Source organism: Eretmochelys imbricata, chromosome 15, assembly GCF_965152235.1.
Source record: "Eretmochelys imbricata isolate rEreImb1 chromosome 15, rEreImb1.hap1, whole genome shotgun sequence".
NCBI lineage: Eukaryota > Metazoa > Chordata > Testudines > Cheloniidae > Eretmochelys > Eretmochelys imbricata.
Genome location: NC_135586.1, coordinates 11,202,470 through 11,230,409, shown reverse-complemented (window position 1 = coordinate 11,230,409; position 27,940 = coordinate 11,202,470). Strand labels below are relative to the sequence as shown.

Genomic DNA, 27,940 nt, shown 5'->3' with positions numbered 1-27,940 from the left:
TAGCAAAACTGGGAGGAGAACCCATGGCTCCCAATCCTATTCTGTAACCACAGGTCAACCTCCTGAAACAAAGCTGCTCTGTTTCAATACAATAAATAAGACTGACAAAATTATAGGTCCTGAATCCTTTCCCATCCAAATAAGACCAAGTAACCCAGCTCCTGATACTGCACTGTCCACTTCAGGAGGAATTAAGTGTGCTTGGATGTGGCATGTAAGGAGAATGCTCTAGTACCCTATTAAATCTTTTTGAGGACAACAGCAGAAAGAAAAATACTATAATTACAGTCATTAACATTATATTAATGAGTGCAGTCTCTGCATGTACCTTAAACATACACTATAAGGGCTATTTATTCCAGGCCTAGGTGGAGCTCTTCCATCTCTAAGGCAATTACATTACAGCCACCTGTCACTTAATACTAGCTCTTTACTCTCTGCCGTGTTAATGAGAATAGTGAAAAATACTGCAAGGCTGGATTGATGTCCAAGGGCTTAAACCTGAAAATCCTTACTCAGGCGAGTAGTTTCAACAAAGTAACAGGGAGTAAAGTTTATCTGAGTGAACAAAGCTGATTACGCGCAGCCAGACACCAGGGCAGTTAGAAGAGCGCAGCAGGGTGCGCTGCACATCAGAGAAGCTTTGAAAATCAGTTTCATGGCTGACCAGGCTACGGTGTGACAATTCTGTTTGTTTCTCCTTGATGAAAACCTGCCCCCTTGGTTCACTCTACTTCCCTGTAAGCCAACCGCCCTCCCCTCCCCACTTCCTTCACCGCTTGCAGAGGCAATAAAGTCATTGTTGTTTCAAATTCATGCATTCTTTATTAATTCATCACACAAATAAGGGGATAACTGTCAGGGTAGCCCGGGAGGGGTGGGGGAGGAGGGAAGGACAAGGCCACACTGCACTTCAAAACTTATTGAATGCCAGCCTTCAGTTGCTTGGGCAGTCCTCTGGGGTGGAGTGGTCGGGTGCCCGGAGGTCCCCCCTACATTCTTGGGCGTCTGGGTGAGGAGGCTATGGAACTTGGGGAGGAAGGTGGTTGATTACACAGGGTATGCAGTGGCGGTCTGTGCCTTTCCTGCACCTCAACCATATGGCAGAGCATATCAGTTTGATCCTCCAGTAGCCTCAGCATTGCATCCTGCCTCCTTTCATCATGCTGCCGCCACCTCTCCTGTTGCTCCAGCCATCTGTCCTTGCATTCATTTTGTGCTTTCCTGGACTCTGCCATTGTCTGCCTCCATGCATTCTGCTGGGCTCTTTCAGTTTGGGTGGACTGCATGAGCTCAGAGAACATTTCATCGCGAGTGCATTTTTTTTCACCTTTTTATCTGCACTAGCCTCTGGGACGGAGATGCTAGTCGCAGTGTTGAAACATCTGCAGCTGTGGGAGGAAAAAAAGGGAGATTAAAACTGAAAAACACATTGGCCATTTAAAAGTAGGGGCTTATGTTTTCGGGTTAACGTGCAGCACAAACCCAACTAACCCCCCTCACACACAATTCTCTGGGATGATCGCGTCACTGCTCCCCCCACCGTGTGGCAACAGCAGGGATGATTTCTTTTCAGCCACAGGCAAACAGCCCAGCAGGAACGGCCACCTCTGAATGTCCCCTGAATAAAATTCCCCTATTTCAACCAGGTGACCATGAATGATATCACTCTCCTGGGGATAACACAGAGAGATAAAGAACGGATGTTCCCTGAATACCAGCAAACACCGGGACCACACGCTGCCATGCTTTATGCAATGATTCCAGACTACGTGCTATTGGTCTGCCGTGGTAAAGTGTCCTACCATGGAGGACACAATAAGGCTGCCCTCCCCAGAAACCTTCTGCAAAGGCTTTGGAAGTACCTCCAGGACAGCTTCATTGAGATGTCCCTGGAGGATTTCCGCCCCATCCCCAGACACATAAACAGACTTTTCCAGTAGCTGTACTGGCTGCCAGTGCATCCCAAGTCTTCAGGGCAAAGTAATCATTCAACATGCTTGCTTTTAAACTGTGTATTATATTTACAAAGGTACACTCACCAGAGATGCCTTCTCCGCCTTCAAGGTCCAGGAGCCCGGGTTGGGAGGGTATTGGATCCAGGGTGATAAACAGTTCCTGGCTGTCGGGGAGAATGGTTTCTCCGCTTGCCTGGTGTGTGCTATCTTCAACCTCCCCAAAATCCTCATCCCTGTTGTGTGAGGCTCCCCCCTTGCAGGAGTCCATGTAGAGGGGTGGGGCAGTGGTAGGGGCACCCCCCCATTGCATGCAGCTCATCATAGAAGTGGCATATCTGGGGCTCTGACCCTGAGCGGGCGTTTGCCTCTTGGGGTTTTTGGTAGGCTTGCCTAAGCTCCTTAAGTTTCACGCAGCACTGCTGCGGGTCTCTGTGATAGCCTCTGTCCTTCATGCCCTTGGAGATTTTTTTGGCAATTCGACCCGGTGATGTCGATTTCAGCACTAATCCCCTCGTTGCGGAGGAGTACAGAAATCGATTTTACGAGCCCATTAAGTTGACAAAAATGGCTTTGTTGTGTGGATGGGTGCAGGGTTAAATCGATCTAACACTGCTAAATTTGACCTAAACTCGTAGTGTAGACCAGGGCTCAGACAGAGAAGAGGGAAGGGACAAGTCATATCAACAGGTGACAAGTTTTCTCCCTGACAGATGGTTTTGACATTGTGTTTGGTGTTACAGTGAGACATCCATTTAGCATTTTGTCTCAGCATGTTTGGATGTTTTGAATGTTCTTTTGTCCCCCTGCAGGCTTTCCTAAAAGAATCTTGAGCTTCTGGTTTCTTTAATCTCCTTTGTTGTCTTTAAAGAAAAAATCAAAGATGTCTCTGTAAGTGTCAGTTTTCTGAAACGTACTAGGGAATGTAATTAAAGGAGAATTCTAAAATTTCAGAATCATTATACCAAAGACATAATATTTATCAACTGCCCCTCCTCCGACAAACAAACACACATTCCTCAGAAGTAGCACATCCCTGTGAAGTGACACGAGTTTTGTGGAACTGAAACAGCAATGGGAAAAGCAGTTGGTTTTCAAGGCTTCAATATGTATATCCGGGTGTGTAATAGAGGGAATAGAAATATAGTTGCGTTAAATTAGGGTGTGATCCTCCTCACCCCAGTAGTTCCACTGAAGTTAGGATTGCAGGATTGGGCCTCTAGCTTGTTTCCCCTCCCCCAAGGCAGATAAAGTCTGGCCTTTATAGACAAAAAGACAAGCTGTGTGCATGCATGTGTAGCCCCTCCTTTCCACAGTCCCTGTAAGTGTGTTTCTCTCATGTTCTCCCCCAGCACTGGAAGGAGATCACTCTGCAGGTAAATTTGGGGAGGAGGGGAGTTTCCCTCTTTTTTTTCTTTTTTTTTTGGACTGAAGAATCACATAGAAGCTACTACTGGATATTTCTTGAGCAAGGAGAAGTAATAAAAACAAGCTAATGAGATACATGCATTGCAGGATTGGCACATCCATTTTAAATGCCAATAGCATCTTCTGTTATAAATTCAGCATTTCCAGGTAATGAGGGAGACAACAGAATAGCAACCTCAGGAACTGTGAGGAGTGCAGTTATCTCTCTGTCCACAGATCCCATATCTCATCTGCCTATTGACAAAAACCAAGTTGATTTGAAACAAAAGTTACATTTACCACGCCAGATTTTTAAATAAATATCTAAACATATCCAAACCCAGCATTCACTATCAACTTCTTTTGACTGAGGAAGCTCATGAGCTCACAGGACTGAGTCCTAGATCTACCCATGACCCCACTCAAATGTTGTCACCTCTGGGGAAGGTGGCAACCAACCAATTACATGGCACTCTACAAGCAGAATGAGAAAGGTGGAAATGTGGCTAGGGAAACCCAGGAAAACCTCTTACACTTAAAAAAAACAAAATTAGACCGTGGAACTCATTGTCACAGGACGTCATTAAGACCAAGACTTTAGAAAGATTCAAAAAGGATTGGACATTTATATGGTTAACAGTTAATGCTAACAAAAATTTTGGACAGAATATAAAACCTCATGCTTCTGGGTTTAAACCAGTTTTAGGGATTTGGATGAGATTTTCATGGGAGAAGGGCAGATTATCCCACATCTGCCTACTGTGGAGTTTCTTGCATCTTCTTCTGAAGCATGTGGGTGCTGGCCAGTCAGAGATAGGATGCTGAACTAGATGGACCATAGGTCTAATCTCATATGCCAATTCTGATGTTCCTAGGCATCTCAGCCCTAAATTATTAAACTGGCTCTATTACTCTCAGGGCTCACAAACTGCAACATGTCAGAAAAAGATATGCATAAATTAGACTCAGACACATCCTCCCTCCTTAAAATGGATGTCACCTTCAAACTGCTGATGTGTAGGCTCTGGTCCCAGAGTTCACCCTATTCACTACTAAAAGACTTCCTGAGATTTCCCCATTCCACTGAGTCTACCCCCATTTTCTTAGAGTGATCGTACACTGTAAGAGCTTCCCAGTCTACCTGATACTACCAAGGCCATTCCCTCCATACAGACTCCCAACTACTGCAGCTAACACTTCCCAAAACAGCTTTCCAGTTGGAAGGAGGGATTTCCAGCACGTAGTCAGACTTTCACTGCCAGCAGAACTCAAGTGAACTAAGAGAAACAAACCAGATGTGTGACGGGTCAGAATTCTGCCCAGTTTTGTTCTGTCTCCACCATTTAGGGTTCGAATCAGGTACAAGACTCTCTCTGCTCCTTCCTAATACGTTGTTTACTCCGATTACATATAAATGCTGAAGAGCTGAGAGGCGATCAGCCCGTAGCAACATCCCGCCGCAAAGGCAGTTGCACCGGGCAGGGAAGGTAATTCCTTGCAGACGGAGAGGAGAACCGCGCCCCCAAAGCAGCCGTGCTGGGCGGAGCCCCTTACGCGGTGGGCGTGGCTTCTCGGGCTCATACTGTCCCCCTGAGCTGCGAAGAAGGGGGCCGGGTGCAGGCTCCACCCTACTTCTACTCCCTAGGCAGTTTTCTTGCACTACAGGGGAAATGTAATATCTCAGAATGAGCAGTCTCGAGTCCTCCACCTACCTGGGATAAATAGGTCACACGCACCCAGAAAGCACCATGTCCCAGCACTGAGGGGAGTGACTAGCTCAGACGCTCCCCCCCCCCGCGGGGAACGCTCCATGTCCCAGCACTGACGGGAGTGACTAGCTCAGACTCTCCCCCCCGCCCCCCCGGGAAGGCTCCATGTCCAGCACTGAGGGGAGTGACTAGCTCAGACACTCCCCCCACCCCCAGGAAGGCTCCATGTCCCAGCACTGAGGGGAGTGACTAGCTCAGACTCTCCCCCCCGCCCCCCCGGGAAGGCTCCATGTCCAGCACTGAGGGGAGTGACTAGCTCAGACACTCCCCCCACCCCCCCCGCCCCGGGAAGGCTCCATGTCCCAGCACTGAGGGGAGTGACTAGCTCAGACACTCCCCCCACCCCCCCCCGCCCCGGGAAGGCTCCATGTCCCAGCACTGAGGGGAGTGACTAGCTCAGACGCTCCCCCCCCCCCCGCCCCGGGAAGGCTCCATGTCCAGCACTGAGGGGAGTGACTAGTTCAGACGCTCCCCTCCGCCCCCCCGGGAACGCTCCATGTCCCAGCACTCAGGGGAGTGACTAGCTCAGACGCTCCCCTCGCCCCGGGAAGGCTCCATGTCCCAGCACTGAGGGGAGTGACTAGCTCCCCCCCCCGCCCCGGGAAGGCTCCATGTCCCAGCACTGAGGGGAGTGACTAGCTCAGACGCTCCCCCCCCCCCCCGCCCCGAGAAGGCTCCATGTCCCAGCACTGAGGGGAGTGACTAGCTCAGACGCTCCCCCCCCCGCCTCGGGAAGGCTCCATGTCCAGCACTGAGGGGAGTGACTAGTTCAGACGCTCCCCTCCGCCCCCCCGGGAACGCTCCATGTCCCAGCACTCAGGGGAGTGACTAGCTCAGACGCTCCCCCCCTCCCCCCGCCCCGGGAAGGCTCCATGTCCCAGCACTGAGGGGAGTGACTAGCTCAGACTCGCCCCCCCGGGAAGGCTCCATGTCCAGCACTGAGGGGAGTGACTAGCTCAGACACTCCCCCCACCCCCCAGGAAGGCTCCATGTCCCAACACTGAGGGGAGTGACTAGCTCAGACGCTCCCCCCCCCCCCCCCCGCCCCGGGAAGGCTCCATGTCCCAGCACTGAGGGGAGTGACTAGCTCCCCCCCCCCGCCCCGGGAAGGCTCCATGTCCAGCACTGAGGGGAGTGACTAGCTCAGACGCTCCCCGCCCCCGCCAGGCTCCATGTCCAGCACTGAGGGGAGTGACTAGTTCAGACGCTCCCCTCCCCCCCCCCCCGGGAACGCTCCATGTCCCAGCACTGAGGGGAGTGACTAGCTCAGACGCTCCCCCCCCCCCCCCCGCCCCGGGAAGGCTCCATGTCCCAGCACTGAGGGGAGTGACTAGCTCAGACTCTCCCCCCCGCCCCCCCGGGAAGGCTCCATGTCCAGCACTGAGGGGAGTGACTAGCTCAGACACTCCCCCCACCCCCCAGGAAGGCTCCATGTCCCAGCACTGAGGGGAGTGACTAGCTCAGACTCTCCCCCCGGGATGGCTCCTGTCCCCAGTTCTCGAGCGGGGAATAAATAGGCAACACGACCTCACCCCCAGAGAAAGTGAACCGGTCGCACTCCCGGCAAAAGGCGCTGCCTCTCCGCCCTGGAGGACCCCAGGGAACGGAGTGCGGGCAGGCCCAGCGCCCAACCGCGTCAGGTTCCGTAATACTTCTGCGCGAATGGGCTGGCGGCGGCACGTGAGCGTGTTGTGGGCATGTGACCTGCGCGGCCGCAGGCTCCGCCCCCCCCCTGTGCGCGAGCGGAGTCTGAGCGGCCTCGCCTTGGAGCTGGGTACGCGGAGTTTTCCCTTCTCTTTCTCCCCGCCCGGACGCCGTCGCCGCTGCTCGGTCATGAGGCCTGCCCGTCGTCGGCGCCCGAGCACGGCCCTGTGGCGCGGCTACTGAGCAGCCCCCCCACCGGGCGGGGACCCCTTCTCTCCCCTCCTTGCTTACAGTCGCCGCCATGTTGGGCCGGGAGCCGCAGCGGGGCCGCCACTGAGCCCCGGAGCAAGTGAGGAGGAGGAGGAGGAGCCGGGGCTTGGCCAGCGCCGCGCAGCTCGGCCGCCCAGCAGCAGCCATGGCGGAGCAGACCTACTCCTGGTGAGCAGCTGGGCCAGGCCGGCGGAGGAGGCCCCGGGGCGGCGGAGCAGGGGGAGGGTCGGCGGGGACTACTACGGACCCGGGGATAGGCCGGGCGCAGGGCTGTGTGGTGGGCGCGGGGATGTATGAGAGGAGGCGGCCCGCGGGGACGGGCTTGTGACAGGGTGCGGGGGAGCAGGTGTCGTCCTTGGGGACGGGTGGGTAAGGAGCCGGGGCTGCATCTCTCCTCTGGGATGGAGCGGCGGCTCGGAGGCTGGGCTGGAAGGCCTCGTCCCTTCCTGGAGGGAGTGTGTCAGAGCCCACAGAGGAGGCAGTGGGGAGCTCTGGGCGCGAGGTCTGTGGTGTCGGGTAAATCTGTAACTGCGGAACTGGGCGCTTATTCTGCACCGGCGTTTATAGAAATGAGTGACCGGAGATACTCCCTTGAACGGCTGCAAATGTAAGTAGGCCTCTCTATAAACACAGAGTGCTGCTCTCTCAGCCGCTTTTGTAGCAGCAAGAAGTCCTTTTAGGGTACTTGGGCACGTTCGTGGCTATAGGTGTGACACTAAACTCCTCTGAGACCCAGAGTAAGGAGGGAGCCATCCTTCCTGCAGTTAAAAGGTAGTGGGTATTAATTCTCCCTAACTTTAGCTCCAGATCCATTACTAGGTCAGACGAGCTCTCTTGATAAGACTGGCAGAGTTTTTTTTCACATACTGATAATACTGTAAAAAGAACAGGAGTACTTGTGGCACCTTAGAGACTAACAAATTTATTTGAGCCTAAGCTTTCGTGAGCTACAGCTCGCTTCCACAGTTTCTTTTTGGGGATACAGACTAACACGGCTGCTACTCTGAAACCTGATAATATTGTCTTCAGGAAATAAAAAAACAGGGTGAAGAAGCCAGTTTCTGTGGGAAGAAGTGAAACAGAACAACAGAGAATAGGAGGCATTGTGTGTCTGTCCTGATCCTCTGTCAGGCCTGGTTGGGATTCAAGATTTGATGACTTCCATAGCTTGCTTTTGATGATTTAAAGGATTTAAAAAGGAAAATATTTTAGATAGTCTAATTGTGCAAAGGTGCCAAAGGAACAGCTGAATTGCTTGGAAGAATATTGCGGTACTTGGGTTGTACTGCTTTACTCTTCCATATTTTTAAGCAATTTTGTTGTTGTAAAGCGAGAGTTCTTATGTTTTTTGAAAGTTTTATGAGATTATTATTAAAAGAAGAAAAACTTGAATTTAGACTTTAGGGTGTACCATATGTGGAGGGGCCATTGCATTTATTCAGTTGAGCCAATGAGGAACCTTTCCACTCTAAATGCTTCTGAAAATCTTTATCACTACCTTTGATTTGATTCTTTTAAATAGGTGTGGTGTTATTGTTACATGTTCTGTTTTTAGAACAATACTAAAGATAACCGCAGAAAGCACTTCAGTTTTTATTCCAGAGGAGATTAATATTTCTGTAGTCTACATATGTTAAGCAAGTGAAGTGGAAGATAGGAGTTAGCTAGGATTTTAACCACTTGATACATTAATAGAGCTGTGGCTCTTTCTTGCTATAGCAGTATAATGCGTGAGTCTCAGAACAGACTGAGTATTTTGCTTTTACTTATATCTATTGATATAATCTACTGTATCTGGTGTTTACACTTTATATGTAGGGCTTTAATCAACATAGCATGGGAAATGTAGTGAGAAGAATGGCAAAGACCTAGTTTGGAATGGAACAATTCTATTATAGCTTTTGCACTCTTCTCTGCCCGCAAAACGTTTGATTACTCATCACGGCTGTCAACAATCTCTGGATTTCTTTATATAAGTATGGTAATACAGTTCTGTACACAATCTTCTAATGGTACTAGTAGTATGTTTATTGTAAAGTAGAAAACTAGTGTTTCTTGGGAAAGCTGTTGAATACGTGATGCTGCTGTGGTCTTTTGCAGTTGGTGGTTCATTTCCCCTCCATGTGCTAGATCTAAGCCTCTTTTTGTGCTTTAATGGGCAGCTTTATCAAAGTGAATGGCTTTTCTGTCCCATAGGATAATACCATTTCTAGTATGTTGGGTATCCTGCCTTGACAGCAGCCAACCCCAAACACCTTCCCTACTGGATGGCTGTAGGTGTAAGGTTGTAGGATTTTTCTGACACCTACGGGGCTTATCTTCTGTCCTGAAGCATAATATTTGATCATCTCATCTTACCATGCATAACTATCAATGTTAATCATAGAAAGAAAAGGAGTACTAGTGGCATCTTAGAGACTAACCAATTTATTTGAGCATAAGCTTTCGTGAGCTACAGCTCGCTTCATCGGATGCATTCAGTGGAAAATGCATCCGATGAAGCGAGCTGTAGCTCACGAAACCTTATGCTCAGATAAATTGGTTAGTCTCTAAGGTGCCACTAGTACTCCTTTTCTTTTTGCGAAAACAGACTAACGCAGCTGCTACTCTGAAAGTTAATCATAGTCACTTAACTTTGTAATACTAGGTGTACTAGCCTCAAAATGAGTGACAAGAATTTATTTTCTGGGGTGATTATGAATACTGTTTTCCTGGGAACGGCTAATCTTGATATGCAATGTGGAACAAGTGGCAGAAGGAAATGTTATTTTAAAAAGTGTTGAATGAAAATGCTTGCTAATGGTGAGTGGGGAGACTTTTTCTGTCAAGTTCCTGCAGTAGTCAAATGAAGTTCATAAGAATGTAGTTTGTTTCAGTGCTACTGCTTAAAGTTCTGACCAACAGTGAAACTGAACTGATGCATTTACCATTGAATTATTCTGGAAACTCATGAGCATCAGAGTTATGAGCTTACTCCTCCTTTGGTGGAAGGTGACAGCAGAAGTATTGCAAAGGGTGTGAGTAGAGGCAGAGTGGGAATCTCCCCAACCTAACTTCCAAGCCAGGAAGTGGGTATGTATTGAGAATGTCTCATCAATCAGAAAGGAGTTTTCTCTCTTTAGGAGCACCAGGGGGAGGGAGGGGGAAGTGGCTGTCCATCATAGTAATTGCAGGGGCCTCTGTGGCAGAGGTTAATAGGTGGTGAAGATTCAAACTTCAGACATACAAAAGTTGACACCAATACAAAAGAAGGGGATGAAGGCAGCAGGATCTGTGGATGGTAACTTTGTGGAAAAAGCCCAGCCCCTCCTTGTTTCCTAGCAGCTTGTGGTGCAAAGAGTACGCTGTTCTCTCTAGGGTGCTTCCATTGGATCCTACTTGGAAGGGAAAGTAGCATGCATCTCTTTATTTGTCTCTGATTAGCAGGTGTCTAAATTTTCAAGTCCTGATGTAAGTCCCCCTTTTTCTTACCCATTCTGGAAATGGGTCTCTTTGTCTGTTCGTTTTTTGTTTTCTGAAGCCATAAAAGGTTCTCCAAAACTTGGTTTTACAGAAGACAAGGAGAATGAGGATTCCACCTAACACAACAGATGTTTATTTCCTTTATAACTTCAGTCTCACCCTCTGCCAATACTATGGCTAAGTGTAACATAGAACATTGTGTGTCTGAATATTTTCCATGTGAGTGTTGAGTCGGGGAGGATGAAGGATCAGAGTGAAAAAGCAGATTCTGTACTCAGTCAGTAGCCTTTTAATTCTGATTTGGTCACTTATAAAGTTCAGGATGAAGATTCAGGCAGTGGAATGGTCCCTATATTTGGCATCAAACTCTTGGGTTATGAAGAAGTAGTATTAGGAGGAGGCTTCTCGGCCCAGTACAGAAGAGATGGAAATTAATTTATTACTATTTATTTAGGAATTAACAGGTTCGTTAATCCTTACCATGTAAATGGCCAGAAAGGCGCAGAGGCAGTGCACGGTAGCATGGCTCGACCTGGCTAATGCCTTTGGGTCCATGCCCAACCACCACATCTTTGCCACGGTCTAGGAGTTTGGGATGCCAGATAACTTCCTCCGTATGATCTGAGAGGTGTACAAGGGATGCAGCATCACCATTTGCTCGGTCGAAGGGGAGACCGCCGAGATCCCGATCCGGAGGGGAGTTAAGCAGGGCTGTCCCCTCAGCCCCATCATCTTTAACCTCGCCATAGAGCCGTTGCTGCGAGCGATCTCCAATGGCGTAGTTGGCTTCAACCTCCACAGTGAGAGGGTGAGCATCCTGGCTTACGTGGAGGACCTGGTCCTGACCACGGACGACCCAGAGAAGCTCCAACGTATGCTAGATGCTGGCAGTAGAGCTGCTGATTGGATGGGGCTCCGCTTCAATGCAAAGAAGTGCGCCTCTCTCCACATCAACGGCAGCAAAAGGGACTTGGTGCAGACGACAGGGTTCCAGATCCAGGGCGAGCCCGTCATCCCCCTGGCAGAGGGGCAGGTGTACCGGCACCTCGGCATGCCAACGGGTTTCCATGTCCGGCAGACGCCCGAGGACACCATCCAGGAGATCTTGCAGGATGCCGCCAAGATCAACGCCTCCCTGCTAGCACCGTGGCAGAAAATAAACGCCCTGAACACCTTCCTGATCCCCCGCATCTCATTCGTCCTAAGGGGAGCCGCCGTGGCAAAAGTACCCCTCAACAAGGCAGACAAGATCAACCGGCAGCTGGTGAAGAAGTGGCTGTTCCTTCCCCAGAGAGCCAGCAGCGAGCTGGTCTGTATCGCCCACAGGCATGGTGGTGCCAATGTCCCCCGCATGGGTGACCTATGTGACATTGTGGTGATCACCCACGCCTTCCACCTGCTGACGTGTCCCAACGCCATGGTAAGGAACATCGCAGCAAATGCCCTCCATGACGCAACAAAGAAGCGGATTGGCAGAGCCCCCTCCAACCAAGACACCGCCAGCTTCCTGAGCGGTTCCCTGGATGGCGAATTCGGACGGGATGGGCGCGACATCACTTCACTGTGGTCCCGCGTTCGCAATGCCACGCGTCACCTGGGGAAGCGCATCAGCTGCTGCTGGGAGTGGTGCGAGGAGCGCCAGGAGCTGGGAGTCCTGGTGCTGCAGATCAGGTCCGACGACAACACCATTGTCACCCCAAGCGCCAGGGGAATGCTGGAGAGGACCCTGAAGGGGGCCATCCACTCGCTGTACATGGAAGCCCTGAGCGTAAACCAGACCAGGGTAAAGCCTTCGAACTGACCAGCAAGTGGGATGCCAGCACCACTTCCTCGCCGGGGGTGGCTTCACCCCCTTCGGCGACTGGCGGTTCATCCACCATGCCCGGCTCAACTGCGTCCCGCTCAACGGAGCCGTCCGCCACGGGAACCGAGACAAGCTTTGCAGGAAGTGCGGCTACTCCAACGAGACCCTGCCCCACGTCCTGTGCAGCTGCAAGCCCCACTCCAGAGCCTGGCAGCTGCTCCACAACGCCATCCAGAACTGCGTAGTGAAAGCCATCGCACCACGCCTGGGGGAGGTCACCGTGAACTGTGCTATCCCCAGTACTGACAGCCATTTGCGACCTGATGTGGTAGTCACCGACGAGGCCCAGAAAAAGATCATCCTCGTCGACATCACGGTCTCCTTTGAGAGCAGGACCCCGACCTTCAGCGAATCCCAAGTTCGTAAGCTGGAAAAATATGCCCCCCTGGCCGACACCCTGAGAGCGAAGGGCTACGAGGTGCAGCTGGACGCCCTGATCGTCGGAGCCCTGGGTGCTTGAGACCCCTGCAACGAGCGTGTGCTTCGGACCTGTGGGATCGGTCGACGCTATGCAAGGTTCGTGCGGCGCCTCATGGTCTCAGACGCCATCCGATGGTCCAGGGACATCTACATCGAATACATCACCAGCCACCGACAGTACCAGGAGGTGTGAGCCGGTACGACATCGTGCATCAACTATGGGAAAGGGACTGAGAGACTTTTTTCCATTGGACCATGTGAACTGGAACCATAAACTCACTGAACATTAAATCCCACCAAATGAGGGTAGATCCATCCTCATCATCGTATCCGCTCATTATACTCCACAGCTGAATATAGCCATTATATGGACAACATACCCCCATAGCTCAATGTCTGTACTTTGACCTGTTAAACTTATACCCCCAGTCGGGGAGATTGCAGATTATGTATTCCTTACGCCACCCGCTCGTAAACCGAATTTCTCACCCCCTGATTATCCGTACCTTATTCCCTGATAACCAGAAACTTCTATGCCTAAACTCTGTACCATTTTCTTTTTACTTCAACAATATCTTAATAAAATTATTACATTTATTTAGGAATTAACAGGTTAATCCTTACCATGTAAATATTGTAACCAAAACAACGGTTACAAAACAGCCATTACAACAGCAAGATTTTGTTTAAGGAGACTTTATACAGAGGTATAGTAATGAAAGCTTTCTATTTAACAGGGTGTTCACGTTATGGGGTCAGCATCATTACAGTACCCATGATGTTGTTTTTAGTGATTTTATTAAATTGAGTGAAATCTCTGAATACACAAATTAGCGTACCAGGTGTGTCTATCAAATGTTAATATTAAAAGAAATGGGACAGGTATGCTTATATGGAAATTCAGTTTTGTGAACTGTCAAATCAGTCAGCAGGCAAGGTGCTCTCCAATAAGCATAAACACACAATGCTATCCTTGTCCCATGGTGATTTCTAATCAGCTGTGTGTTTACAGTGTATTTAGATTCAAAATTTTGTGGTCTTGGCTTCACTTCATAGGTAACTTGAGTTAATTCAGTGTTGCCCCAGCTCAGGTCCAGCCCCCCCCCCCCCCCCCCAAAAAAAAAAAAAAAAAGGTGTTTAGCTCAAGTTTGGTGTGATGCTTTTAACTCAAATAGGCTGGCCCATCATTAATCTATAGATTAAGGGCTTGGCTACACTTGCGAGTTACAGCGCAATAAAGGAGCACCGGGCGCACTAGCTCGCTACCCGTCCACACTGGCAAGGCACCTAGAGCGCTCTGACTCTGCGGCTACAGCGCTGCTGGTACTCCACCTCAGCGAGTAGAATAACGTTTGCTGCCCCCCTCCCCCATGCTGGAGCACCGCGGCACCAGTGTAGACAAGGTGCTGCATTACTGCGCTCTGATCTGCCTCCGGAAACGTCCCATAATCCCCTTAAGTTACGTGGCCACTCTTCTCATTGTTTTGAACTTGCTGCAGGAATACAGATATGCCGTTTGAAAGCTCCATTTCTGACAGCCAGCTGCTTATCTGCTCCGAGACAAAGCAGCCATTACTATGGAATGCTGTGTGTGAGAGAGGGAGGGGCGGGGGGGAAGAGGAGTCTGCTGTTGTCTGAACTTACGAGGCAGCATGCTGACATGCTCTCAGCCCTCCCAAAACCCACTCTCTGTCCCCCCACATAAACACAACACACTCCCTGTCACACTCCACCCCCGCCTCCCCTTTGAAAAGCATGTTGCTGTCACTTGCATGCTGGGATAGCTGCCCATAATGCAGCGCTCCCAATGCCGCTGCAAATGTGGCCACGCCAGTGCGCTTGAAGCTGTCAGTGTGGACAGACTGCAGCACCTTCCCTACTGCGCTATACGAAGGCTGGTTTAACTCAAAGCGCTCTACATCTGCAAGTGTAGCCATGCCCTAAGTTAGCACAGTTCCTCAGCTGCAAAGAAAATCACTCTGTGCAGCTCAAGTGTCGTTTTGTAGCATGGCTGCTCTCACTTCAGCTAGGCTAACTTGAGTGAGCTCTGCAGTGAGGACACTTTGGGAGTGTGAGGCTGATTACAATAAATGAAAATTTAAAAATTACCTTCTTATTATACTAACTTTTTTAGGAGAGGAATCACAAAACATACAGGGCTAAATTCTACCCCTAATTAGTCATATCACCTGAAGACTTCAGTGGGAGTTGTGCTCATATATGAAGATAGAATTTAACTTTTACTCTTAAATTTGTCAAGAACTGAAATCTACAGCCAAATTTCACTGTTAACCATTGTAAATCTGTATTATCTGGTATCAGTGGAGTTGACCTATAGTAAATTTGGAATAACAAACATGAGTTATGTACCTATCTCCACCCTTATTGCATTGCTCATTGGTTAAATCCCTTTTCCCCTATGCTTTGCTTTTTTAGACTGTGCGCTAATCTAGGCAGGACTAGACTGAAAAAGACTTCGGGACAAGGAACATGGGGTCAACTGAAGCTGGGCAGGGAGTAGTACTGGCATTTATGTAGTTAAATAACTCGAAGTTGTTTCCTGATCATGAAGTAAAAAACAGTGGGGACTAAATTGAGCACAGTGCAAATTTTGTAATAACTTCAACTTGGATTAAAGACAGATGGCCTCTAGAGGCCTGCAGCAATGCCACGTTCTGCTGTGATCCCCATCTGAAGTAAAAATTATATAGGGATAGGTAGGACCACTACTTGGGTTTGAAATCTCCAAAAGCTGCAGATGTACTGCTGCAGGCATGGTGGTGTTGGTGATTCTGTGGGTGGCAGTCTTCTTTGCAAGTCAATATTGAGCCAATCTCCCCCAATAGTGTTAAGGGGTATAGTACAACAACTGGAGGTGATACTGTCTGCTGGCTTAGATGTAAAAATTGGGGTCCCGAAGTCATTAAAGAGATTAAAGGAGATTGTAGGAGTATTAATGCAAGTTTCATTATTAGATTCCAACTTGAGTAAAAGTTTTCCGTCTAAATTTTCCTTGCAGTTTCAGCTTACGTTCTTCATGTCCTGTGAAGTGTGGTGGTTTTTTTTTTTTTTTAACTGTTGCTATGGATAGTTGAACAGCCACTTTGTTTCACCTCAATGATGAGAGCATCTGAGTGGGGAAGTGATCATTTTTTACTAGGGCTATCGATTAATTGCAGTTAACTCATGCGATTAACTCAAATTAATCACTATTAAAAAATTAATTGCAGTTTTAATTGCACTGTTAAACAAGACTACCAATTGAAATTCATTGAATATTTTGGATGTTTTTCTACATTTTCATATATATCTTATCTTCTGTGTTGTAATTGAAATCAAAGTGTATATTTTGGTTAAAAATATTTGCACTGTAAAAATGATAAACAGAAGAAATAGTATTTTTCAGTTCACCTCATACAAGTACTGTAGTGCAGTCCTTGTCCTGAAAGTGAAACTTACAAATGTAGATTGTTTTGCTTTTGAGTGCAGGTACGTAACAAAAAAAAATGTAAAACTTCAGAAGCTACAAGTTCACTCAGTCCTACTTCTTGTTCAGCCAATCGCTTAGACAAACAAGTTTGTTTACATTTACAGGAGATAATGCTGCCCTCTTCTTATTTACAGTGTCACCAGAAAGTGAGAACAGGCATTTGCACGGCACTTTTGTAGCCAGCATTGCAGGGTATTTACGTGCCAGATATGCTAAACATTCATATGCCCCTTCATGCTTTGGCCGCCATTCCAGAGGATGTGCTTCCATGCTGATGACGCTCGTTAAAAAAATAATGCGTTAATTAAATTTGTGACTGAACTCCTTGGGGGAGAATTGTACGTCCCCTGCCCTGTTTTACCTGCATTCTGCCATATATTTCATGTTACAGCAGCCTCGGATGCAAAGAAGGTACCAATGTGAGATTTGTAAAGATAGCTACAGCACTGGATCCAAGATTTAAGAATATGAAGTGCCTTCCAAAATCTGAGAGGGACGAGGTAGGGAGCATGCTTTCAGAAGTCTTAGAAGAGCAACGCTCCGATGCGAAAACTACAGAACCTGAACCACTAAAAAAGAAAATCAACCTTCTGCTGGTGGCATCTGACTGAGATAATGAAAATGAACATGCATCGGTCTGCACTGCTTTGGATGGTTTTCGAGCAGAAGCCATCATCAACATGGACGCATGTCCCCTGGAAAAGTGGTTGAAGCATGCGCATCTGGCATGTAAATATCTAGTGATGCCGGCTACCAAGGTGCCATGAGAATGCTTGTTCTCATTTTCAGGTGACATTGTAAACAAGAAGGGGAAAGAGTTATCTCCTGCAAATGTAAACAGACTTGTTTGTCTGAGCAATTGGCTGAACAAGAAGTAGGACTGAGTAGCTTTGCAAGCTCTAAAATTTTACATTGTTTTATTTTTGAATGCAGTATTTTTGTACATAATTCTGTATTTGTAAGTTCAGTTTTCATGATAGAGATTGCATTACAGTACTTGTATTAGGTGAACTGAAAAATACTTTTTTATAGTGCAAACACTTATAATCAAAAATAAATATAAAGTGAGCACTGTACACCTTGTATTCTGTGTTGTAACTGAAATCAATATATTTCAAAATGTAGAAATCATCCAAAAATATTTAAATAAATGGTGGTCTATTATTTAATCGTGATTAATTTTTTTAATCGCTTGACAGCCCTATTATTTACCCTTACATACTTTACAGGTGTGTTGAATGAAATTAGTTAATAGTTTGTAAATTGATTTCTCTGCTTCAAAGGAACAGAACTATTGTAGAGCAAAATATTTTAAAGTGTCCGACTTCTCTTGAGAACTAAACTCTCATTCAGTTGTGAATTCATAGGTTTACAGAGTCTTAGATTCTAAGGCTGGGAGGGACCATTGTGGTGATCTAGTCTGACATCCTGTATGGCACAGTCCATAGAACTTCCCCAAAAGAATTCCTAGACTATATCTTTTTAGAAAAATGTCTAATCTTCATTTAAAAATAGTCAGTAATAAAGAATCCACCATGACTCTAGGTAAATTATTTCAATGGTTAATTACTCTCACCGTTAAAAATTGACATCTTATTTCCAGTCGAATTCACTAGCTTCAACTTCCAGCCTTTGAATTGTTATCCTTTTCTCTGCTAGATTAAAAAGATCATTATAATTTTTTTTCCCCTCCTGCACATGCTTAGACTGTAGTAACCAATTCAGTAACCATACTGCATCTCTGTATTCTGTTTGGCTGACTTCTTTCCATTTAGCCTAATTCAGTGGTTCCCAAACTGCGGTTCGCGAAATGTTACAGGGGGTTCTTGGGAAAAAAATTCCCTAATGGCGGATAGAGTTGTCCCTAGGAACCATGGGCAGCATGGGACCAGCAGTCCGGAGCCCCTGGACTTCCAAGAGCTAAGCAGATCAAAGCAAGCATATCTATCACACTGAGGAGATTTAAACTTCAAGACTCCTTAGAAGAAATGGAAAGGGAGGTGGATATTTTTTGCTGTTTTAAAAATTAAATAGGCAGCTAGTATTGTTTTAAAAATTATTATGAAGAACAAGTTTAAGCTGTGTTGTAACATGCGTTGTTTGCCTGGACTGCTCAAGACCTGAATGCTTGCGTAGGAGGAACTCATTGAGTTGGCTTCTTAAATACCTTCATGCTGTTTCACATCTGATACTTCTTGATGAAACATAGGAGCCTTGTCTTATAACAGGGTTATTCAAAGTGATGCAAGCTACGAAAGTGAGATCTTGGAAGTGTGTTGCCGTTTTCATAATGTAATAAAATACTGTAATAAGTAGTAATTAATAATAAATAATGTGTAATAAGCATGTCATAAAAACAAATTTTATATTTCCAAGATCACTGCTGTTATAATTTATAGTCAGGTAAAGGAGAAAATCCCTGGAAATATTCATTTTTAGGAGGGGGTTCACGAGACTTGACATTCTAATGATGGTTAAAGTTTGGGAACCGCTGGTCTAATTCAAATGCTACAGAGAAATGATAGTATCAGTTAATCACAGGTCAGAAAAATACCCCATAAACTTCGAAAGTGCAAAATGGTATCTGACCAAGTGCACATCTCTCCAACACAGGTTATGCTCTTGATCAGTTACTCAGTTTTAACTTTTGCTTTTGATCATTTACCATAGTCATAGCTCTTTATACTTTTATTCTGAATCCAGGATATAAATGGAAGTGCTGCATTGTGTTTTCAAACTTCTGTAGACCAATTAAAATGAATCTTCAGGATCTGCTGACACTTAGTATGATAGCAAATTCTTTTAGAAGTGAGTTCTGAATGCATGAATTGGTTTCAGATTGAGTAAGGCCTTGGGCTTGATTGTCAAGATCTACAGTATCATGGACAGCCATTCTTTCTTTTCACAATGAGAAAGCAATGGCCTTTTGGCAGTGTGGTTGATAAAGCCTAGGATGAAGCTTGAGATCAAGACTTAACGCATTCTCTCAAAAGTGCTGAAGTATTAAATGAAGTACTGCAGGAGATAAGATTGAGCAAAAACCTTCAGAGTATGCCTCAAAGTCCATACATTAGTTTACCTTTCCTGCAATAACTGGTGAGAAAGTATCTCCAGACCCTGGAAGAAGGGAAGGTCAGATTCTGATATGTCTTCTTTGTGAAACTAAATGACTTCTTTAGTGCTTAGGTAGTATAATGGTGGGTGAAAAAACACCCCCCTGAGCGCTGCAAGTTTCAGTGCTGTGAAGTGCCAGTGTAGACAGTGCACCAGTGCTGGGAGCCATTCTCCTCATGGAGGTTGTTTTTTACAGCACTGGGAGAGCTCTCTCCCAGTGCTGGTACTGCAACTTTCTTCAGTTTTTACTTCTGTATTATTTCGTCTGATAGATGTTTGTATAAAGCGTTCTTTAAAACGTTCTTTTCAGGGCTATTAGAGCCAACTGCAATACGTCCTATCTGTCTAAATGTAAAATTTTTCCCTTTCTCCCCTTTGGTTAGCAGGGACTGTACTTTGATTTTAAACAAAAAAAGTCTCAAACTTTTCACTGTGTATGGCACCAAATTTTATTTTAATTTTACACCAACTATAGCACTCACCAACTTCAAACTTCACAGATCTAAATGTTCTTATTTAGAATCATAGAGTTTTAGAGCTGGTCTACATTAGAAGGGCAGGTCGACTTAACTATGCTGCACACCTTGTGCGATATACTTAAGCCAATCTAAGCCCTGGTGTATACACTACCAATTTTATTTGTCAATAAATAAATGTGGAGGCTACAGAATGGCAATGGGGAACACAGGCCCACTGGCTGCACAGATGTCGGAGATCGCTGTGCAGTTCCCCCCTTCTCCTGGGGACATAGACTTGGCAGTGAGGCTGCACCAGGCCATGACACAGCGCAAGGCCCAGACCTGCCCCAGAAACATCTTGGGGCCCTGCCCGTCCACACCAGGCACATCAGGTATGGTAGGCAGGCTCAGCCCAGCAGGATCCACATGTGGAGAAGGTAGTGTGAGGGGGTTACAGATGTGGGGTGAGAGGGTTCTGTGTTGAGCAATCTGGGTGAGGGCTGCTCGGTGGGGCGTCCGGATACAGTAGAGTTCTGGATGCACAAGGGCTTGTTGGGGGATTCTAGGTGCAGGGACAATGGGACTCTGCAGGGGGGTCCATGTGAAGGTGGTTGGGGCTCAGCGGGGATGTGTGTCTGTGTGTGAGAGAATGAGGCTTGGCGGGGGGCTCCAAGTGCCAGGGGGTGAGGGTCCAGGTGGAGGGGGTTTCGTGACTGGATTCTGAGCGGGCTGAGGCTTTGCAGGGGGGTCTGGGTATGGAGTGATCTGGATGCATGGGGGTTGGGCAGACAGGGGAGCAGCTCCCTGCACAGTGACCGCTCCTCCCACAGCTGAGGAGCAATGGGGACTGGAAGTTAGGAGGGGAGGATGGGAAGTTTCCTGCACTGGGGGAGATTGCTGGGGGTGCATCTGACCCAGCCCCAGTCAAAATTAGCAACTGAGCCAGGTGCAGGATAGGATCTGCTGGCCAGGGCTTCCCCATCCCTGCAGTGATTTACCTTTCTGTTTGCTGCTCTGGACGCCTGAAACGATGTGCCCGGGCTGCTCGAGAGGGGTGCATGACCATTGATGCAGTTTCCCTTTGCTTCCCTGTCAGAAGTCATTTTTCTGTGATGAAGCAAAGAAGTCTCCTGGGGACATGAATTCTGCACATGCACAGTGGTGCAGAATTCCCCCAGGAGTACCTAATGTATGTACTGAAAGCAGTCCTATCCCCTCTGTTTTCTTTTTGTGAGACTAAACAAGCCAAGCGTTTCTGGTATCCTTTCGTAAGATAGGCTCTCCAATCCCCATATCCTAGTAGCTCTTCTCTGGACCTGTTTCAGTTTAAATTAATCTGTCTTGAACATGGGTGACTGAAATTGTACACAGGATCCAAATGAGGTCTTATGGATGCCTTATATAATGTCATTAATACTTGTCCATCTCTAGTAGAAATGCCTTGCCTAATACATCCTAGGATTACAATTGCCTTTTTTTCACAGCCAGATCACATTGGTGGCTCATTGTAATTCAAATGACTAACTTTATTTTCCCCAAATCTTCTAGTTCTTCTCTAAAATTTGACATCTTCTGGTAACAAAAAGACAAAACTAAGCTGCCATTGTTCAGCAGTGTCAGCATAGGATGACTCTGAAAGAGACCATCCTTCACAGAGTACTCGTGAGCCTATAGCAAAGTGCACTGGATTGGGAGCCAGCATACCATGGGTTACCTTTTCTGCTGACTAGTGTAAATTTGTATGCTTTACAGTTTTTACTGAGTAACGCTTTAGGTTGTTTGTCTTATGGATAAGGTAACTGAGGGTCTGATGGGTTGCTTACATTGATTTTTAACAGAGCTGAGAATAGATTCTAATAGAACAAAGTCTTCTGCATTTCACCATACTGAAATTAGGCCAAATCTAGGATATTAAAAGCAACAACAACAACAAAACAACGGGGGGGTGGGGGTGTCTGTGTGGAAATGGGGTGAGAGAGAGATGGGGAAAAGGAATCTGTTCTTCCCCAAAACAAACTCCTCTCCACTTAGCTTAATTTCCTCTGGGAAGATGTGTTACTGAGGATCCGGAAGTAAGCCAGTAACAATGATGTGTTTCTAGGGAGCAAGAGGACCCTCCAGGGAGGGGAGAGGTCCACAGTGACGGAAGACCAGCTGGGTGTCCAGTAAATACTAGATTCCCCACCCACAGCCAAGGCAAAAGAAGCTCTTCAAGAAGACCAGTAACATTTTAACTAACAAAATAGCATTTCAGACATCACATCTGGGGCAGAGAATGCTATCAGCAAATTCTTAAGTTTTGGAAGAATTACAAGCATTCATTTTACATCATAGCAAAGATTGACAACTGCATCAAATTCCTGCTAGCTGAGGATGATACAGAACATGTGAATGTGTAAATAACAGCAACACATTGGTGAAACCTAATCCTTGGCTGCTGGAAAGGAGGAACAGGCTGGGCCTTGCTGAGGGGTTTCATCTTTGATATCAACCTTGCACTTTTTAACTTGAACCAAATCTCACTCCCAGCTGTTTTAAGAGTAGAAGCATTCCTAAGAGACTTATGACAGTATATCACTTCCACCCCTTTCCTAGTGCTACGAAGCAGTGGATGGTTTTGCAACTTTACCCTTCCTTCAGACACCTTTTTGGTTTTATGCATTACCTGACTGCTGCTGGTCTAGCTTTCCTAAGCAATAGCAGAAAATCACCGTTTTTGTCAGATTTTCTGTTGCCCTGGGGTATTGAATAACAGTGAACCTGAGAAGTCTTATCAACTTGCAAAGCAGTGAAAGCTCTGAACAGCAACAAAAGGCATTGAAGCTGTTTTTATATTCCTGAGGAGAACATTGCATCAGTTGACATTTGCTTCATTTTCACTAGGCAAATTTTGCAACCATAAGGGCTAGAAACATTTTAAAAGAAAAGCTAAAATTTTGCAGGAAATTGTATACACAGTTCTCCTCCTTTCATCCTCCACTTGCCCGGACACTAATTCCTACCCATCAGAGGGTATCGTAGGCTTTTCTGCGGTGCTCGTTGCCAACATATCCAAGCACTTCGCAGATAAACTAAATCTGAATGGTCATGTTCTACGTGCTTGTCTACCCTCTCAAGTTCAAATAGATGTGTTTTGCAGCATGCTCAGAAATCAGACTTTGGCTCTGCCTAATCTCTAGTAATTTTTTCCATAAAAGAAGCATGTGAACAGAACTCTTATTTCTCATGTGTTTATTTCTGGGCTTTGTTAGCTACATTGTTCCAGAAGGTTGCAGCAGTCCTGGGTTATGGATGATGGAGAGGTGGTCTGTGATGCAGCTGGAGCCAGATCTGTTGATAGCAGTGAAGATCAGGATGAGGATGTGGAACTGGTATTGAAAGAGAACTGGGAGCCAGAGGAGGTGGGTAGAGCATCGAGATGATGTGCTTTCAGGCCTTGTCGTGAACAGGACATAAAGGTGTGATGTTAGACTGTCAGATGATGCACTGAAAGATTAAATTGCTTGACCAAGGTTATAACAACAGAGATGGGAATAGAACCAGGTCTAAAATGGTTGAGGTGAAGCTGGCTGAGATCTTGGAGACCTAGATTCTATTCCCAGTTCTGCCACTGTGACTTTGGTCAAGTCACTTAATTTCTTAATGATTCAGCTCTCTTATCTATAAAATGGAAATAGTGCCGGTCTTTGTGCTTGAAGAGATATAAGGATAAAAAGTGCACTATAAGTGCTAAGTATTAAGATGTATTAGTGGTATTTTCATGCTTTTTATAGGAAAATAATTGAGCTAATGCTGTTCTTATTTTTCAAGCTTGCTTTTGGTCTCTTCTTCCTCACCTGTCTGCCAGTTCCACTGTTGTGGTATGTTTTGATTTGTCAGTGATCCCATTTCATATAATATTCAGGGGATCTACTGAGCTCTGTGCAAAAAAGAGGGATAGTTGGAGTTTTCACACTCCTAACTAATGGAATGCCATGTAATTTTGAGACGAGTCTTGCTGAAAAAAATGTAAACTCTGAGAATCTCTCTCAAGGTTCTAGGGCTATTGAACGTATAACATTCAGGATCAGAATCAGTGCTCAGAGTGCGAAATCATATGATCGTATTAATTAGGGATGGCAGGGTCCTCCAGAGGTCATCTAGTTTATGTCCACCCACTGTGCTGCGGCAGAACCAAATATACCTAGATCATTCTTGACAGATGTCTAAGGGCTTCTCTGTATGAATATTTAGTTCATGGCAAGCTGGGTTGTAAATCTGCCTTGCCCTAATGTGCTGCATACTAAGAGAATGTCTGTACTTCCACTAAAAGTTCTCTAGCATTCTTTTATCTATCCTGTTGAAAGCAGAGTAGATCAAAGTGCACTAGTGTACGTAACTCTGGTGTATGTAAGCATGGCCCACACAGACACCTAGAGTATGTCTACCTTGCAATTAGACACCTGCGGCTGGCCCATGCTAGCTGGCTGAGGCTAGCTAGGCTCAGGCTAAGGGGCTCTTTTATTGCAGTGTAGATGTTTGGTCTTGGGTTGCAACACAGGCTCTGGGACCTTGCAAAGTGGAAGGGTCCCCAAACATCTACACTGTAATTAAATGGCCTTTAGCCTGAGCCCTGAGTCAGCTGGCACAGGCCAGCTGCGTGTTTTAATTGCAGTGTAGACATACCCTAAGTGTCTGCGTGGGCTCTGCTGCCACACACCAGAAGCTTCCTACTGCACTTGGTTCTCCTCTGCTTTGAAACTGGGTAGGTCAAAACACTAAACTTTTAGTGCAAAGCGGCAGGGTCCAAACAAACAGCGTGTGGTAGTTTACACTCCAGCTTGCTGGAAAATGTGTTTATGTAGACATACTCTAACTTGTTCTTAAAAAGCTCCAATGATGGGATTCCATAATCTACCCTGGTAACCCATTCCAGTTTAACTATCCTAATGTTTAGAAAGTTTTTCCTAATATCTAACCTAAATTTCCCTTGCTGCAGGTTAAACTGATTACTTGTCCTGTCTGCAGGTGGATATGGAAAACAATTGGTCAGTGTCCTCTTTATAACAGCCCTTAACATATTTGAAGACTATTACCAGGTCAGCCCTCAGCAGGGTGAACTGATTTAAATCAAAGTGATTTAACTTACCAAGACAATGGGCAAACCAGAGAGGTATGCAGTGCTGCTATTTACCAGGATGGTGTCCCTTCTGCTGATACAGGAATGGAAGGAAGCTTCTGTCTTGAGAAAGCTGCATTGCCTTTCAGTGTGCATGCCAAAATAGAGCACAATCTTTGCCTTAAGTTCTCTTCTTTGACACCCACAAATCAGCATAAAGTGCATTATGAAATGAATAAAATTCTGCAGTAATTGATCTGAACCCAAGGGGTTCAGGTAGCCATTAATGCCTTATAATGGCTTAAAATCCATATGCACTTTAAATATCTGTGTAGCCTAATTTGGGCAATTTACAGTATAAAATCTGAAGTTTCCTAAAAACTGGGGGCATTAATGACTGAGCCAAAGTACTATTTCTACTGCCATTTCTCTTTCTATATCTACATCTACAATAAACATGCCTACCATGCAGTGTTTCATTTCCTTTAAATCCTTGTGGTGCCAATATCATGAATAGGGGCATGGTGGACTGGGAAAGGAGGGAGAGTGAGCAGGAAGCAGCTTGGGAACGTGGTGGTAGGGAGCCAGTACCCAGAGAACAGTAAGAGAACAGTATCTTAAATTTCCCAGTGCCGCTGTATTGTAGTACAATGCATAATACTGAATGATACAGCTCCACTCTGCAGCATTTTCTGGGTGATTGTGAGTATGGCTGTCCACATGGGAGTCTTATGTAATCTCTGAATCTGCCATGTTGTACAGTTCTTGGCTGCCCCGGAAAATCTTGGTCAACATGGTGTCAAAGGCTGTTTCTTGCTGTGTTGTCTGGGGTGCTTTGTGGAAAACTGTCCACGCCTTCTTAGGTATGGTGATGGCATTGCTAACAAAAGTGCTGTCCAGTTCCTGATAGCGTGGGCAGGTAGTGGAAGCATTAGTGGAGGTCCTCTTCTTGTACCTTGCCTTCAGGTACTTCTACCGGAGCTCCTTTGCATTGACTCGGCACTGCATTCCCTCTTCTTCATTTTCTCTGCTCATGTCTTATATGTGTCTGCATTCTGACAACTCTTCTCCAGGTGGGATTGTACATGCAGGTCTCCAAAGAGGGTAATAAAATCCAGGAGCTCTAGTGGGGTCCATGCAGAAGCATGGGGATGTTATGGTTACTATAATCGGTATATGACTGGGTGTGTAAACTCATCACTACCTGGTCTCAAAGGGGCACAATCTGGCTGAGTTCCAACATTTAATTGGAGAGGTGATAGCAGGGTGGATTGGTCATATATCACATTGGCAGATATGCAGGTGAACGAGCCTCTGATAGTGTGGCTGTTTGACACCTACAAGATCTCTGTCAAGCATTCTTACAACTACAATACCCACCTGCTGAAGTGAAGAAACAGATTGATAGAGCCAGAAGAGTTCCCAGAAGTCACCTGCTACGGGATAGGCCTAACAAAGAAAATAACAGAACGCCACTAGCTGTCACCTTCAGCCCCAACTAAAACCCCTCCAACGCATTATCAAGGATCTACAACCTATCCTGAAGGACGACCCAACACTCTCACAAATCTTGGGAGACAGGCCAGTCCTTGCCTACAGACAGCCCCCCAACCTGAAGCGAATACTCACCAGCAACCACATACCACACAACAGAACCACTAACCCAGGAACCTATCCTTGCAACAAAGCCCGTTGCCAACTGTGCCCACATATTTATTCAGGGGACACCATCACAGGGCCTAATAACATCAGCCACACTATCAGAGGCTCGTTCACCTGCACATCTACCAATGTGATATATGCCATCATGTGCCAGCAATGCCCCTCTGCCATGTGCGTTGGTCAAACTAGACAGTCTCTACGTAAAAGAATAAATGGACACAAATCAGATGTCAAGAATTATAACATTTATAAACCAGTCGGAGAACACTTCAATCTCTCTGGATTTGTGCTGGAAATGGCCCACCTTGATTATCATACACGTTGTAAGGAGAGTGATCACTTTAGATAAGCTATTACCAGCAGGAGAGTGGGGTGGGGGGAGAGAGAAAACCTTTTGTAGTGATAAACACCCATTTTTTCATGGTCTGTGTGTATAAAAACACCTTCTGTATTTTCCACGGTATGCATCCGATGAATTGAGCTGTAGCTCACGAAAGCTTATGCTCAAATAAATTGGTTAGTCTCTAAGGTGCCACAAGTACTCCTTTTCTTTTTACATAAAAGTGCATTCTTGTTGGTTGTTATAACCTTAATACATATTCTTCACAACTCAGAGATAGATGAGACACAAAGTGGGTCTCTTTTACGGCCTGCTGCCATTATAGGTTTTCCTGTCTAGTGAGAAAATGCTATAGTAAATCTCAAATCAATGAGGGCTACGCTCAGACCTCAAGACTTCTGGAATATGCTGCTCAAACAGTTTCACTTTTGTTTCTACATCCTGTCCCTTCTATCTCACATTTATCTCCAGACTTCTTCTCCTTGTCCAGATCTTTTCTGCCCCCAACAATCTTTTATTCATTGAACGTTTTAAAACTTTTAGAGAGAGGTAAGAGACTGACTCTGTTACACTAATTTGCAGAGGGGCGATAGGGTTGAGGTTTATTTCTCACCTCTATATATTTATTTATTTATTTATTTTAAAACATTTTTGCTGTTAACAAGCTTGTTATTTCTGGAGACACACATCCACAGTTTGAGAACTGCAAAACTAAGCATCTCTGATGGTATCTTCTAGACTTAGCACTGAGTCCCAATGGGTAGATAGAGAGATTAAGCTAAATAATCTATATAGCAGCCCCTGGAACCCCATAAGATTGGGTCTCTAATCCATGAACTATTGGAACTCATTTACAAAACATTTCTTAACCATTACATGAATATATTGTCTCATATTATAGAATTAGAATTTATAATCCCTATTCCATGATGAGATATCTTTGAGCTATAATGTATCTTAATTAAAACTATCTTTAAATAGGTTTTT

General features: G+C 46.0%; 1 protein-coding gene and 1 long non-coding RNA gene across 2 annotated transcripts in view; one reads left to right on the top strand and one right to left on the bottom strand.

Annotated features, from left to right (window-relative positions):
• Positions 1-822: 822 nt before the first annotated feature.
• LOC144275722 (uncharacterized) lies at positions 823-6,786 on the bottom strand. Its single transcript, XR_013348087.1, has 3 exons — positions 6,664-6,786; positions 2,043-2,818; positions 823-1,391 (listed from the first exon to the last, which is right to left on the bottom strand). It is a non-coding gene; the product is annotated as an uncharacterized LOC144275722 (long non-coding RNA).
• Positions 6,787-6,861: 75 nt separating this feature from the next.
• SPPL3 (signal peptide peptidase like 3) overlaps positions 6,862-27,940 on the top strand; it is a 143,978-nt gene continuing 122,899 nt past the window's right edge. The window contains exon 1 of the mRNA XM_077834939.1: positions 6,862-7,213. Within this exon, the coding sequence (XP_077691065.1) occupies positions 7,191-7,213 (23 nt within the window). The 5' untranslated portion in view covers positions 6,862-7,190. The remainder of the gene's footprint in view (positions 7,214-27,940) is intronic.